This window comes from Nerophis ophidion, linkage group LG06, assembly GCF_033978795.1.
Source record: "Nerophis ophidion isolate RoL-2023_Sa linkage group LG06, RoL_Noph_v1.0, whole genome shotgun sequence".
Classification (NCBI taxonomy): domain Eukaryota; kingdom Metazoa; phylum Chordata; class Actinopteri; order Syngnathiformes; family Syngnathidae; genus Nerophis; species Nerophis ophidion.
Window position 1 is genome coordinate 72037879 of NC_084616.1, and position 17719 is coordinate 72055597.

Below are 17719 nucleotides of genomic sequence, written 5' to 3' on the forward strand. Positions count from 1 at the left end.
CTTTGGTGAGCTAATTAAAAGCTTGGAGCCTGCTGGGGATTTTCATACTTAATTGAAATAACACAATAAAACATCACAATTTGGGTTAAAATTGTGGCTGGGTTATTTGTTTACATTTAAAAATGTGTATTTATATTTATATTTTTTTCATTCCACTAAGTACCCAAATAGTTATATTTTTCTATTTGTCTTTTATAGTCTAAAAGTATTTCTGTCTGCATTTTTTTCGTCTTTCGTGTGTATATATATATATATATATATATATATATATATATATATATATATATATATATTCTATTGTTGTTCTCCTGCATGATTTATTCATGCTTGTATTTTAACAGTTTGTTTTCACTTTTAACTCCTTTTAAGTGGTTTAAAGTGCCTTTAACTGAGCCTTATAATGTTAATGTATTGTTATTATCATATATATTATAGTATACATATGTCAAATAATTAATAATAATTGGATTATAAGAACATCATTAAAAAAATTATTTTTGAAAAATACATAATTATTAATACATTTAATTAAATTAAAATAATGTGACTTTTTTTCCTGCTTGGAATTACAGGGAGGCTCAATGCCAAACAACATAAGCGTTTGTATTATAATTAAATCAAATAAAATACAGTTAATTTTAATTACTGATTACAAATGAACACTTTTTAAAAAAAATAATACATAAAATGTTAAATCGTTATGCTGATTGATATTCCAGGTGACTCTGGTTGAGAGATCATTATAATTAATATCAAATATTACATCAAACTAACTTTAAACCAATGAAATTAAATTTTTTGGGCTGTTTTACGCTTCATGTTGGGTGACAAATAAACTGAAGCCAATATCAGCTAATTATGCAAAAAAATAAATACAATTAATACAAGGCTTTTAAGTGGTTTAAAGTGCCTTAAAAAAGAGCCCAATGATGTTAATGTATTATTATTAGGATATATATTATAATATAGTTGGATTATAATGAAATCATAAAACATTTATTTAAAAAAACCTACTTAAATAGTAAATTCAATTAAATCAATGTAATACGCCTGTGTGGCATATTGTTGCCAGATTTGTTCCTCCGAGGATGCGTCGGCATGAAAACAGCAAGAAGTAAGATATGAAGATTTATTAATGAAACAAAAGGAGCTAAGGAACAAAAATACTGATGCTAAGCATAAAAGCAAACAAAGGGCGCTAGCGGGGAAGCTAGGAATACAAACAGAAAAACACTAAACTTGGCACGAAGGCACACAACAGGGAAAACAAATCATTAGCGTGAGAGCTAGAATAAAAACAAAAGCGTAGTGTGAAAGGTAGCGAGAACATACGTACAGAAGAAGTCAGTCGTCTCTGTTGCTCAAAGGCAAATTAAGAACCCAGGCAGAACTAACAAAAGGGGCGACTTTAATAAGTAAGGTGATTAGTACAACAGGTGTGCAGGGACCATGATTAGCAGGTGAAAACAATATGAAACCACAGTGACGGACTAAACAGGAACCAAGGAGGTCGAACTACAAAATGTGATACAGAAAAGGAACAATAAATAAGAATATGTAAAGATCCGAGTAGCGGATCGCAACACAATGAGGTGGTGACTTGTCCTGGGTGTACCCCGCCTTCTGCCCGAATACAGCTGAGATAGGCTCCAGCACCCAGCGCGACCCCAAAAGGGACAAGCGGTAGGAAATGGATGGATGGATTTTTATTTATTTTTTTATTTTATTTAATTTTTTTTTTATTTAAAGTTTTTATCCTGTTTGGAATTACAGGAAGGCTCAATGCCAAATAATATTACATTTTGTATCAAATGTAATACAGTTCATTTTAATTACTAATTAAAAATAAACACCTTTTTTTAAATAATAAATCTAATTCATTTTAATCTCATCTTTATGCTGTTTGTCATCCCAGAAAAGCTGCAGTCTTTCCCAGCTGACTTTGGGTGATGTAAGGGAGACACATCGGTACAATTAATATCAAATATTATATAAAACTAACTTTAAACAAATGCAATTAAATTTTTTTTTTTATTTTTTTCGCCATTATGTTGAGTAACAAAAAACTGGAGCCAATGTCAGCTAATTATGCAAAATAAAAATACAAGACCTTTTATTGGTTTAAAGTGCCTTAAAAAGAGCCTTATGTTAATGTATTATTATTATGATATCTATTATAGTATAAACATGTCAAATAATTACTAATAGTTGGATCATAAGCAAATCATAAAACCTTTTTTTTGGGGAAAACTACATAAATACTAAATTCAATTAAATAAAAGTGACTTTTTTTGTTTGATTACTTTTTATCCTGCTTGGAATTCCAGGGAGGCTCAATGCCAAACAATATAAATGTTTTGTATTATAATTAAGTCTTCCTACAGTGATCTTCGGGAGCGTCTCGAAGCCAGGGGAAAAAAATCCAAGTTAAAATGATTTGTACGCGAGTGAAAATAAAATTAGCTTTTCACTCTAGAATTGTCTATGACTGGTCCTCAAAAAGTAGGAGGAAGTATAATCCACTGATGTCTCCGGTAAGAGCAGACTTAATATCACCATTTTCCCCATCCAAAAACTTGCTGGTTGACGTAGAGAAACATGTTCTGTGTTAAAGCTTCACAACACACAAAGAAATACTGGCTGTGTTTCGTTTGCTAAAGGCAGCTGCAATCCACCGCTTTCCACCAACAGCATTCTTCTTTGACGTCTCCATTATTAATTGAACAAATTGCTAAAAGTTTCAGCAACACAGATGTCCAAATGAAAATACAAATATCGAGGACAAAACATCCGATTTAATGATTGAATGAACAATTATTTTGGAGTAATTAACGTGCGCTGTTGCTTGTGTCTCCTCCAGGGCCATGCTGAGCGACATCGGCGACTACGTAGGTACAGACATTGAAATATCCTGGTTGCCCAATCTGGATGATCTCATGAAGGGCTATGCCAGGAACTTCCGCCCTGGGATAGGAGGTGGGTGTGAGATCTACTGCTGGTGGCGTTGGATGGCATTTCACCCCCGCTGACATTTTACAGCCGTCCTCAGCGCAATAATGTCCCTTTATGGCGTCCCCTTTTATCGTCACACATAAAACAATATGCTTGACACCGTTGCTGAGAATGGCTGCAAGATGTGAACCATCCAATGAGCACGCAGGGATTTCTCAATCTCACAGCTTAACTCAGTGTTGTACAGTGAGCATCATCATCATCATCATCATCATCATCATCATCTTGCGTTGGATTATTAACACGATCAATCATCAAAATGAATGAATGGCCGCTTTGACCATCCAGGAGTCTTATTTGTTGTTTGTGTGCTGCCATTCCTATTAGGGGCCGTTAGGGACATTATTCAGAATTACCTCTCACTTACACTACTGAAATGCTCTCACAAACAACAGAACTGTTTTTCTCTCACACACACTACTGAAACACTCTTATACACTACTGAAATGCTCTCACATAAACAACCAAAACATATTTTTCTCACACACACTACTGAAACACTCTTATACACACTGCTGAAATGCTCTCTCAAACAACTGAAATGTTTTTCTCTCACACACACTACTGAAACACTCTTATACACACTACTGAAATGCTCTCACATAAACAACTAAAACATCTTTTTCTCACACACTACTGAAATACTCTTATACACACTGCTGAAATGCTCTCACAAACAACTGATATGTTTTTCTCTCACACACACTACTGAAACACTCTTATACACTACTGAAATGCTCTCACATAAACAACTAAAACATATTTTTCTCACACACACACACTCCTATACACACTACTGAAATGCTCTCACATAAACAACCAAAACATATTTTTCTCACACACACTACTGAAACACTCTTATACACACTGCTGAAATGCTCTCTCAAACAACTGAAATGTTTTTCTCTCACACACACTACTGAAACACTCTTATACACTACTGAAATGCTCTCACATAAACAACTAAAACATATTTTTCTCACACACACACACACACACACACACTCCTATACACACTACGGAAATGATCTCACATAAACAACTGAAATGTTTTTCCCTCACACACACAACACTCTTATACACACTAATGAAACACTCTTACATACACTAATGAAATGCTCTCATATTAACAACTGAAATGTTTTTCTCTCACACACTACGGAAACACTCTTATACACACACTACTGAAATGCTCTCACACAAACAACTGAACTCTTTTTCTCACACACACACTACTGAAACACTTTTATACACACTACTGAAAAACACTTATACACACTACTGAAACACTCTTATACACACTACTGAAATGTTCTCACACAAGCAACTGAAATGATTTTCTCACACACACACACACACACTTATGAAACACTTTTATACACACTACTGCAACACTCTTATACACACTACTGAAACACTCTTATACATACTACTAAAATTCTCTCACACAAACAACTGAAATCTTTTTCTCACACACTCAATACTGAAACACTTTTATACACTCTACTGGAACACTCTTATATACACTACTGAAACACTCTTATATACACTACTGAAACATTCTTATACACACACTACTGAAATGCTCTCACATAAACAACTGAAATGTATTTCTCTCACACACACACTACTGAAACACTCCTATACACAATACTGAAACAGTCTAATTCCCACCACTGAAACACTCTTATAAACACTACTGAAATGCTTTCACATAAACAACTGAAGGTTTTTTTCTCACAAACACTACTGAAACACTCCTATACACAATACTGAAACAGTCTAATTCCCACTACTGAAACACTTTTATAAACACTACTGAAATGCTTTCACATAAATAACTGAAATATTTTTTCTCACACACACACCTGAACCACTCTTATACATCCAATTGAAACACTCTTGTACACACTACTGAAACACTCTTACTGTACATACACTACTGAATTGCTCTCAGATAAACAACAAAAAATATTTTCTCACACACACACTACTGAAACACTCTTATACACACTACTGAAATGATCTCACACAAACAACTGAAATGTTTTTCTCTCACACATACTACTGAAACACTCTTATACACATAACTGAAACACTCTCATACACACTACTGAAACACTCTTACATACACTACTGAAATGCTCTCACATAAACAATTGAAATGTTTTTCTCTCCCACACACTACTGAAACACTCTTACACACACAACTGAAATCCTCCCACATAAACAACTGAAATGTTTTTCTCTCACACACTACTGAAACACTCATACACACTACTGAAATGCTCTCACATAAACAACTGAAATCTTTTTCTCACAAACACACACACACTACTGAAACACTCTTATACATACTTTTGAAACACTCTTACATAAGCGACTGAAATGCTCTCACATAAACAACTGAAATGTTTGTCTCTCACACACACTCCTGAAACACTCTCACATACATCACTGAAATGCTCTCATATAAACAATTGAAATCTTTTTCTCTCTCCCTCACACAAACGCACACACACACACACACACACACACACACACACACACACACACACGCACGCACGCACGCACGCACGCACGCACGCACGCACACACACAACTGAAACACTCTTATACAAACTACTGAAACACTCTTATACACACAGTATTGGAACACTCTTACACACACTACTGAAACACTCTTACATACACTACTGAAATGCTCTCACATAAACAATTGAAATATTTTTCTCTCACACACACTACTGAAACACTCTTATACACACTACTGAAATGCTCTCACATAAACAATTGAAATATTTTTCTCTCACACACACTACTGAAACACTCTTACCTACACTACTGAAATGCTCTCACATAAACAATTGAAATATTTTTCTCTCACACACACTACTGAAACACTCTTATACACACTACTGAAATGCTCTCACATAAACAACTGCAATATTTTTCTCTCACCTCACCCTACTGAAACCCTCTCATATTGGTGTATATGAAAGTGAAACTTCATTGCTACAACACCTTTGTGAAAACAACATCATACCATATTTAGGTGCATTTGTGTTACAAAGTGATGCACTTCATTCAAGTTGTCGTCATTCTATAAAATAATGTGTTTTGACATTTTGTATACGGTGGAACCTCGATTAGGCTGACCGCCAGTTTTTTCAAAATGTTGGTTTACCCCCCCCATTCAAAACAATAGAATTGTAACTAGTCTCTTCCACTGCCAAACATTATGAACCGTACAGACATTTTTTTTAAATCAACTCAACTTGTTTGCAACAAAATTTATATGGAAACAATAAAGAAGGTTATCGAATAGATTTCAGAACCCTTAACACATATCAGCAACCAATCATTTCAAACTGGAACAGTCCCAAGTAAAATGAAAATATCAAAAATTGTACCGATTTTTAAGACGGGAGACGAACACCAGTTTACAAACTACTGACCTGTTTATCTTCTTCCATAATTTTCTAAAATCATTGAAAAAGTGTTAAACAACAGATTAGACGAATTCATAAATAAAAACGAAACACTCAAAGACAACACTATTATGTTTGATCCACTATGGACTGGACTCTCACACTATTATGTTGGATCCACTATGGACTGGACTCTCTCACTATCATGTTAGATCCACTATGGATTGGACTCTCTCACTATCATGTTAGATCCACTATGGACTGAACTCTCTCACTATTATGTTGGATCCACTATGGACTGGACTCTCTCACTATCATGTTAGATCCACTATGGACTGAACTCTCTCACTATCATGTTAGATCCACTATGGACTGAACTCTCTCACTATTATGTTAGATCCACTATGGACTGAACTCTCTCACTATTATGTTAGATCCACTATGGACTGGACTCTCACACTATTATGTTAGATCCACTATGGACTGGACTCTCACACTTTTATGTTAGATCCACTATGGACTGGACTCTCACACTATTATGTTAGATCCACTATGGACTGGACTCTCTCACTATTATGTTAGATCCACTATGGACTGGACTCTCACTATTATGTTAGATCCACTATGACCTGGACTCTCACACTATAATGTTAGATCCACTATGGACTGGACTCTCACACTTTTATGTTAGATCCACTATGGACCGGACTCTCACACCATTATGTTAGATCCACTATGGACTGGACTCTCTCACTATTATGTTAGATCCACTATGGACTGGACTCTCACACTGTTATGTTAGATCCACTATGACCTGGACTCTCACACTATAATGTTAGATCCACTATGGACTAGACTCTCACACTATTTTGTTAGATCCACTATGGACTGGACTCTCACACTATTATGTTAGATCCACTATGACCTGGACTCTTACACTATTATGTCCTTTTTTTTTTTCTTCTTTGTCATGAAAAAGGGAGTTTTTTGTGGCTGGTGCACTATTTGTAAGTGTATATTGGGTTTTTTCTGTGGATTTAATTAAAAAAAAACATTTTTTTTTTTTTTTTAATAAAAAATTCTTCATGCCACGGTTGGGGACCACTGGTCTAAAGAACCCCCAGAGGGGCAAGCCCCACACTAACCAATAATAAATAAATAACTTCTTACCATTACGCAACTTCTTGAACAGGTGCGGTAGGAAACGGATGGATGGAATAAAAATGCATGAGAATGTTTTATATTTTGAACGTTATTTTTAACACTGTGATTACAAGTGGAATTATTCATTACTTATCATGTTAAGCAATGTCAGCTCAGATTTATCCGAGAGCCAGATGCAGTCATCAAAAGAGCCACATCTGGCTCTAGAGCCATAGGTTCCCTACCCCTGCGGTAAAGGCAAGCCTTTCTTTATTAGCGACCAAAACTTGCAAACTTTATCGTCGATGTTCTCTACTAAATCCTTTCAGCAAAAATATGGCAATATCGCGAAATGATCAAGTATGACACATAGAATGGACCTGCTATCCCCGTTTAAATAAGAACATCTCATTTTAGTAGGCCTTTAATTATGTAGTTCATCTTCTTGTATTATTCTTGTGGACTTATTTAGCCTGGTCTGATGGCGAAACAAAAATAGTATTTACCCGCGTAAACACTGGCTGAGCGGAAGTTTTCGGACATTTGCCAACTTTCGAGGTTCCACTGTGAGTCCATGCCCATCCATACAGGCCTGCTTGTGAATGCATCACATGACCTCGTGCAGTGTCGCACACATGCATACACCGAGGAAGTCAAAGTGCTACCACAAGTTGGAGTTTGACTCGACATAAACAATTAAAGGAAGGTGTGAAATGACCGGGGGGAGGGCAGTAGGGGAACATTATCACAATTTCAAAAGGGTTAAAAACAATAAAAATCAGTTCCCAGTGGCTTGTTGTATTTTTTGAAGTTTTTTTCAAAATTTTACCGGTCTCGGAATATCCCTAAATAAAGCTTTAAAGTGCCTTATTTTCGACTCTCTGCGAAGACACTGGCCATTTCCCTGTGACGTCATACAGTGCTGCCAATGTAAACAAACAATGGGAATACCACAGCAAGATATAGCGACATTAGCTCGGATTCAAACTCGGATTTCAGCGACTTAAGCGATTCAACAGATTACGCATGTATTGAAACAGATGGTTGGAGTATGAAAAGATTGAAGAAGAAAACTGAAGCTATTGAGCGAATAGCTATTGACGCTATTCATAGCCATAGCATGGCCGAATAGCTGCGTTAGCATCGCCGGTAAAAATGTGCGGACCAAACGATCAGGACTTTCGCATCTTTTGACACTGGAGCAACTTAAATCCGTCGATTGATAAGTGTTTTTTTTCGCATTAAATGTGGGTGGAAAGAAATGTAATATATTTGCAAATGCATCTGCAGGTTATCCATACATCTCTGTGCCATGTCTGCTTTAGCACCGCCGGTAAATAGCATGTTAGCATCGATTAGCGTAGCATGTTAGCATCGATTAGCTGGCAGTCAACATCAACAAAACTCACCTTTGTGATTTCGTTGACTATCGTTGCAAATGCATCTGCAGGTTATCCATACATCTCTGTGCCATGTCTGTCTTAGCATCGCCGGTCAAATGTGGAGACACTCTGGCACATTCAACGGGGGTCTGGCGGCAGATTTCTTGCCAGTGGTGCAACTTGAATCCCTCCCTGTTAGTGTTGTTGCACCCTCCGACAACACACCGACGAGGCATGATGTCTCCAAGGTTCCAAAAAATAGTCAAAAAAACGGAAAATAACAGAGCTGTGTTTGTAATGTGTTGAAAATGAATATGGCGGGTGTGTTACCTCGGCGACGTCATGTTCTGACATCATCGCCTCCAGCGCGATTAACAGAAAGGCGTTTAATTTGCCAAAATTCACCCATTTAGAGTTCGGAAATCGGTTAAAAAAAATATATGGTCTTTTTTCTGCACCATCAAGGTATATATTGACGCTTACATAGGTCTGCTGATAATGTTCCCCTTTAATGTTCAGCCTAAATAGCCTTTCTGTTCAGCATCAATTTGGTGTCTTCCATACTAATCATATGGCAAAATATGAATCAAGGATGCAGGCTAAGCTGGCTTGGAAGGAGGGTTGCAAAAAAGTGTTTGTTTTCCCGCTCTAACGTCTCACCCTGCAGGTCCACCCGTGAACGTAGCCATGGCTATCGAAGTGGCCAGCATTGATCACATCTCTGAAGCCAACATGGTAACGTCCGGCCTCTCCTCACCACACAGCAAAGATTACAAATGTTGGATATTTTTTTTTTATTCCACTTGACGGCTTGGATGGAAGCCGTCACGTTTATTGACTCATTTGTGGTAGTATACACATGTTGCATTTGCATGATTAAAACATGTACATGTAAATTTATAGAACACGGGTCACCAACCTTTTTGAAAGCAAGAGCTACTTCTTGGGTACTGATTATTGCGAAGGGCTACCAGTTTGATACACACTTAAATACATTGCCAGAAATAGCCAATTTGCGCAATTTACCTTTAATAAATAAATCTATATATATATATATATATATATAAAAAAATGGGTATTTCTGTCCGTCATTCCGTCGTACATTTTTTTTTCCTTTTACGGAAGGTTTTTGGTAGAGAATAAATGCTGAAAAAAACACGTAATTGAACGGTTTAAAAGAGGAGAAAACACGAAAAAAATGAAAATTAAATTTTCAAACATAGTTCAGTTTCAATTTCGACTCTTTAAGATTGAAAATTCAACCGAAAAAAAGAAGAGAAAAAATAGCTAATTCGAATGTTTTTGAAAAAATAAAAAAATGAATGTACGGAACATCATTAGTAATTTTTCCTGATTAAGATTAATTTTAGAATTTTGATGGCGTGTTTTAAATAGGTTAAAATCCAATCTGCACTTTGTTAGAATATATAACAAATTGGACCAAGCTATATTTCTAACAGACAAATCATTATTTCTTCTAGATTTTCCAGCACAATTTTTTTTAAAGAAATTCAAAACATTTTGAAATTGGATTTAAATTTGATTCTACAGATTTTCTACATTTGCCAGAATATTTTTGGGGAATTTTAATTATATTTTATTCATCAAATATTCTTCGTCGGAAAAACAGAAGCTATAATGAAGAATTAAATTAAAATGTATTTATCATTCTTTACAGGAAAAAAGAGTAAGGAATTTAAAAGGTAAAAAGGTATATGTGTTTAAAAATCATAAAATCATTTTTGAGGTTGTATTTTTTCTCTAAAATTGTCTTTCTAAAAGTTATAAGAAGCAAAGTAAAAACATAAATTAATTCATTTAAACAAGTGAAGACCAAGTCTTTAAAATATTTTCTTGGATTTTCAAATTCTGTTTGAGTTTTGTCTCTCTTAGAATTAAAAATGTCGAGCAAAGCGAGACCAGCTTGCTAGTAAATAAAAAAAATTAAAAAAATTGAGGCAGCTCACTGGTAAGTGCTGCTATTTGAGCTATTTTTAGAACAGGCCAGCGGGCGACTCATCTGGTCCTTACGGGCACCGCGTTGGTGACCCCTGGTATAGAACATCTATTTGTCTGTAAAGGCTAGAACAGGGGGGTCAAACTCATTTTAGATGGGGGGGGGGGGGGGGGGGGGGCTTATGGAGAAAAATCTACTCCCAAGTGGGCCGGACTGGTGAAATCACGGCATGATAACTTGAAAATAAAGACAACTTCAGATTGTTTTCTTTGTTTAAAAATGGAGCAAGCACATTCTGAAATTGTAAAATCTAAGTTTGTTTTTGTTTTTTCAACAGTTTCCTGTTATGATTAATAGTATATATACTTTACTTTATTAGTCGTTATTTATATTTTATTTTTCAAATGTATCTTTTTTAAATTTATTCACTTATTGATTTTATTTTTAACGAATCAACACTATTTGTCGTTATTTATATTTTCTTTTTTAAATTTATTTGTATTTATTTATTAATTTATTATTTTTAATGTTATTATTAATCAATCCAACAAAACAATACACAACAATACCATAATAATGCAATTCCAAAATCAAAATCAAACCCCACCCAGCAACATTCAGAATAGCAATCGACAGAGACATTGGGAAGACACATAAACATGAACAAAATAATCCAAAAGCAGTCAAACAAAAATGAATATTATCAACAACAGTGTCAATATTGATAAAAATTCCAACATGGCGGTGATTAGAAATCGTTCATTGACATTATCGTTACAGCCCTTTATAAAAACATTAAAACAAAAAGAACAATAATTTAATGAGCTCGATAACCATATGTAATATTTTCCACAAAGATAAAATAAGTCATATTTTGGTTCATTTAATAGTTAAATAAATTTGAATAATGGATCCCATATTCCAATATATGACTGATTATTATCTAAACTAAATGCAGTTTTTTCTACTGCTATGAGTTGAACTATCAACATCTATCCATTTTTGTTATATTATTGAAAATATTAATGTTATGTTTATGTTCTGAATAAATTATGTGATCATTTTCATCAGTCAACTCATTGGTGTTAATTTTCAATCCATCAAGATAAAACAAATACATCAAAATCAAATTACGGTATGTTATTTATGTAGTTTGATGAGGTGGTGACTTGTCCAGGGTGTACCCCGCCTTCCGCCCGATTGTAGCTGAGATAGGCGACAGCGCCCCCCGCGACCCCAAAAGGGAATAAGTGGTAGAAAATGGATGGATCATTTTCCTCGACTCATTGCGACATCTAGTGGACACATTTAAAACAGCAGTTTCTTTCATTCAAATATTGCAGGTTAATTTCTATACTTGAAAAACACACTTTTGACACACCTGGGCTAGAAATAAATAAACTGCTTGGTCTCCTAAATAAAATAAAACAAAATAAAAAAATAAATAAAAGAGTACATTAAGAAGGAATCATATTTGGCAGCATGAGTAGTTGTTTAAGTCATAAAACCAAGTAGTCCTTACATTTCAGCAAACATTTTCCTTCCAGTGCATCTTCTTAAGGGACCACACTATAACAAGTAAACTTGCATATATTTCAGAGTAGTCAGTGTACAGCTTGCATGGCGGTAAAGGTGTACTGCCCACTGAAACACAGCCACTAATATAATAGTAATAGTAATAATATAGCTGGTAAAACAATTGTGTCTTGATACAGTTAAGTGTGGTGGTACTAGTGTCATGGTTTGGGACTGCATGAGTGCTGCTGCTAGGCGGGTGGGGGGTCAGAGGGGGGGATAATTGTGTCAGCATTTTGGAAAAAAAACAGAATTGTAACACAAATGAGTAGCGAGATAATTGTTTCTGGGCTGGAGAGAAGTGTGGTGATAGTAGTGTCACAATTTAGGGCTGCACGAGTGCTTCCGACACTGGGGTGCTGTGGTTCAAAAATGAATTCCAAAAACACGTGAGTAACAAGATACTTGTGTCTTGCCTACAATCAAGCACAGTGGTAGAAGCGTCAGGGGTCTGAGGCTGCATGAGACCAGCCATCACTGGGGAGCTGCGGTTCATTGAGAAAAAACATGAATTCCGACACCAAAGGGCAGCGAGATAATTGTGTCTCGCCTACGATCAAGCGTGGTGGTAGTGGTAGGGGCTGGGGTGGCAGGTTCAAACACCAAACTATTTCACAAGACAAGAAGCAAGGAATCCCGCAGGGACGCAGTTCAATTTAGCTCATGAGGAGAAAGGTTTGGGGCTGTACACTCAGTCACAGTCTCCAACCACGCTCTAAGGCACAGCTCCCGTGCTCCTCTATTTATTCAGGAGTTCCCTAAGAGTTGTGTGATAACTTATATATAATTATTCTAACATGGGGCTGCATGAGTGCTTCCAGCACTGGGGACCTGGGGGGGTCATTGAGAGAAAACATGTAGTCCACCACAAATGGGCTGCAAGATTATTGTTTCTGGACCGCAGTCAAGCGGTGGTACTGGAGTATCCCAGTCTGGGGTAGCATGAGAGCTGCTAGCACTGGGTTCAGTAGTTCATTGAGGGAAGTCAGGAATTCCAACACAAGTGAGCAGCATTATAATACTGTCATACCTAGAATAAAGAATGGTGTCATAGCCTGTTTCAGGGCTGTAGGGAAGTGTGGTGATGGTAGTGTCACAATTTGGGGCTGCACGAGTGCTTCCGACACTGGGGTGTCGTGTTTCGGAATTAATTCCAAAACACGTGAGTAACAAGATACTTGTGTCTTGCCTACAATCAAGCACAGTGGTAGAAGCGTCAGGGGTCTGAGGTTGCATGAGACCAGCCATCACTGGGGAGCTGCGGTTCATTGAGAAAAAACATGAATTCCGACACCAAAGTGCAGCGAGATAATTGTGTCTCGCCTACGATCAAGCGTGGTGGTAGTGGTAGGGGCTGGGGTGGCAGGTTCAAACACCAAACTATTTCACAAGACAAGAAGCAAGGAATCCCGCAGGGACGCAGTTCAATTTAGCTCATGAGGAGAAAGGTTTGGGGCTGTACACTCAGTCACAGTCTCCAACCACGCTCTAAGGCACAGCTCCCGTGCTCCTCTATTTATTCAGGAGTTCCCTAAGAGTTGTGTGATAACTTATATATAATTATTCTAACATGGGGCTGCATGAGTGCTTCCAGCACTGGGGACCTGGGGGGGTCATTGAGAGAAAACATGTAGTCCAACACAAATGGGCTGCAAGATTATTGTTTCTGGACCGCAGTCAAGCGGTGGTACTGGAGTATCCCAGTCTGGGGTAGCATGAGAGCTGCTAGCACTGGGTTCAGTAGTTCATTGAGGGAAGTCATGAATTTAAACACAAGTGAGCAGCATTATAATACTGTCATACCTAGAATAAAGAATGGTGTCATAGCCTGTTTCAGGGCTGTAGGGAAGTGTGGTGATGGTAGTGTCACAATTTAGGGCTGCACGAGTGCTTCCGACACTGGGGTGTCGTGGTTCAAAAATTAATTCCAAAACACGTAAGTAGCAAGATACTTGTGTCTTGCCTACAATCAAGCACAGTGGTAGACGCGTCAGGGGTCTGAGGCTGCATGAGACCAGCCATCACTGGGGAGCTGCGGTTCATTGAGAAAAAACATGAATTCCGACACAAAAGGGCAGCGAGATAATTGTGTCTAACCCTAACCCTAACACCAGTAAAAAAAAAACATGGTAACACTTTAGTATGGGGAATATATTCACCATCAATTAGTTGCTTATTAACATGCAAATTAGTAACATATTGGCTCTTAACTAGTCATTATTAAGTACTTATTAATGCCTTACCCTAACCTTAACCAAATAACTCTAAATTATGTCTTTGTTACTTAGAATAGGTTCCCCATACTAAAGTGTTACCAAAAACACATACCGTATTTTTCGGACTATAAGTCGCAGTTTTTTTCATAGTTTGGCCGGGGGTGCGACTTATACTCAGGAGCGACTTGTGTGAAATTATTAAAACATTACCGTAAAATTTCAAATAATATTATTTAGCTCATTCACGTAAGAGACTAGACCAGGGGTGCCCACACTTTTTCTGCAGGCGAGCTACTTTTCAATTGACCAACTCGAGGGGATCTACCTCATTTATATATATCATTTATATTTATTTATTTATGAAAGAGACATTTTTGTAAACAAGTTAAATGTGTTTAATGATAATACAAGCATGTGTAACACATATAGATGTCTTTCTTTCACGAAGACAAGAATATAAGTTGGTGTATTACCTGATTCTGATGACTTGCATTGATTGGAATCAGACAGTAATGATGATAACGCCCACATTTTCAAATGGAGGAGAAAAAAAGTTGTCCTTTCTGTACAATACCACATGAAAGTGGTTGGTTTTTGGCATCTAATTCATCCAGCTTCCATACACTTTACAAGAAAAACATTGGCGGCAAATCCCGTAGCTTGCTTGATTGACATTCACGGCACCCGAGGGTCTTGTGAGATGACGCTGGCTGCTGCCAGTTCATTATTATGAAAAAATGACAGAGAGGAAGGCGAGAAACACTTTTTATTTCAACGGACTTTCGCGCCGTCCCTTCCCTCAAAACTCTAAAGGCCGACTGCACATTTCCTACCTTCACAATAAAAGCCCTGCTTCATGCTGCCTGCGCTAACAAAATAAGAGGGATCGCTTGTGCACGCCAGTTTTCCGAGACTCTGTATTTAGTTAGCGTAGGCAGCATGAAGCAGGGCTTTTATTGTGAAGATAGGAAATGTGCAGTCGGCCTTTAGAGTTTTGACGGAAGGTACGGCGCGAGAGTCTGTTGAAATAAAAAGTGTTTCTCGCCTTCCTCTCGGTCATATTTTCATAATAATGATCTTGCAGCAGCCAGCGTCATCTCACAAGACCCTCCGGTACCGTGAATGTCATTTAAGTGACGTCTTGGTGAAGATTGATGATCACTCATTTTTAGGTGTATTTTTTTAAAAGCCTGGCTGGAGATCGACTGACACACCCCCCGCGGTCGACTGGTAGCTCGCGATCGACGTAATGGGCACCCCTGCACTAGACGTATAAGATTTCATGGGATTTAGCGATTAGGAGTGACAAATTGTTTGGTAAACGTATAGCATATTCTATATGTTATAGTTATTTGAATGACTCTTACCATAATAATATGTTACGTTAACATACCAGGCACCTTCTTAATTGATTATTTATGCCTCATATAACGCAACATTTTTTTTTAAAATTAAATCAACATAAAAAACACAATATACACTTATAATTAGTGCACCAACCACAAAAATCTCCCTTTTTCATGACAAAGAAGAAATAAAAAAAAAAAAAAAAAATAAGGACACCCCCCGGGCCGCGGGACAAATTAAGCGTTGACCGGTCCGCGGATACAAAAAGGTTGGGGACCACTGATATAACGTACCCTTATTCAGCCTGTTCACAATTCTTCATTTATTTTAAATTGCCTTTCAAATGTCTATTCTTGGTGTTGGGTTTTATCAAATACATTTCCCCCAAAAATGCGACTTATACTCCAGTGCGACTTATACTCCAAAAAATACGGTAACTTTGTCTTGAATTTGAAAAAAAAAAGACAGGTTTGGTAAATGCGCGTATTTAACTGGTAGGGTTCGGTACCTCCAAGACTGTTGGTGCATCCATGACTCAGACGAGTGTGTGTGTGTGTGTGTGTGTGATACTTGGCAGGAGTACACCATGACCGTGTTCCTGCGCCAAAGCTGGCACGATGACCGCCTGTCCTACAACCACACAAACAAGACGCTGGGATTGGACAGTCGCTTCGTGGACAAGCTCTGGCTGCCCGACACCTTCATCGTCAACGCCAAATCCGCTTGGTTCCACGACGTCACGGTGGAGAACAAACTCATCCGCCTGCAGCCCAACGGGGTTATTCTGTACAGCAGCAGGTAACAGCTGTTTTTTTTTTTTCCCCCAAAAAATGTTTGGGGAGAACTCGAGAACTGCTGTCACACAATGGCGGCTTCTTGCTCAGACAAAACTGCTGCTAACTCAATGTAGGACTGTCATACACACATGAAACAAAATCCTCAATGTAAGTCTCACTGAGACCTATATTTCATACACTGACCACCCCCAACTCAAATCAACAGGAAGTCTGCTATTCCCACTTCAATACAACAGCTGCATTACATTCACAATGCATTATAGAATGCCCAAGGCACTTTACAACTCTTATTACTATGAGATTGATGTATAACACATGTGTAATACAACTTTTTCTGTGTTTAATCACCCATCCATCCGTCTTCTACCGTTTATCCGGGCTTTGGTCGTGGAAAGTCTTGAAAAGCTAAATTTTCTTGTTCTATTGGCAGATAATTTTCCTTAGTTCAAATAAAATACCCCTCGTTTTTGTATTTTTTTTTTCTTGATTTTGAACACTGACTTTCTGCAGTGTAGGGACGGTGTTCCTGGGATTAAAAGCCTCACCTTTTCTCCTCCAAACATATTGACCAGGACTGTATCTCCTGGTTGGGGAGGAGACCCTGCCCCAAGTGGAGGAGTTCAAGTACCTAGGAGTCTTGTTCACGAGTGAGGGAAGAGTGGATCGTGAGATCGACAGGCGGATCGGTGCGGCGTCTTCAGTAATGCGGACGTTGTATCGATCCGTTGTGGTGAAGAAGGAGCTGAGCCGGAAGGCAAAGCTCTCAATTTACCGGTCGATCTACGTTCCCATCCTCACCTATGGTCATGAGCTTTGGGTCATGACCGAAAGGATAAGATCACGGGTACAAGCGGCCGAA

The 17719-nt window shown here is 37.6% G+C and overlaps 1 protein-coding gene across 1 annotated transcript in view; it reads left to right on the forward strand.

Annotated features, from left to right (window-relative positions):
• The window catches only part of gabrd (gamma-aminobutyric acid type A receptor subunit delta), a 72729-nt gene that overhangs the window by 37483 nt on the left and 17527 nt on the right, over positions 1-17719 (forward strand). The window contains exons 2-4 of the mRNA XM_061904797.1: positions 2861-2976; positions 9636-9703; positions 16641-16861. Of these exons, the coding sequence (XP_061760781.1) occupies positions 2861-2976; positions 9636-9703; positions 16641-16861 (405 nt within the window). The remainder of the gene's footprint in view (positions 1-2860; positions 2977-9635; positions 9704-16640; positions 16862-17719) is intronic.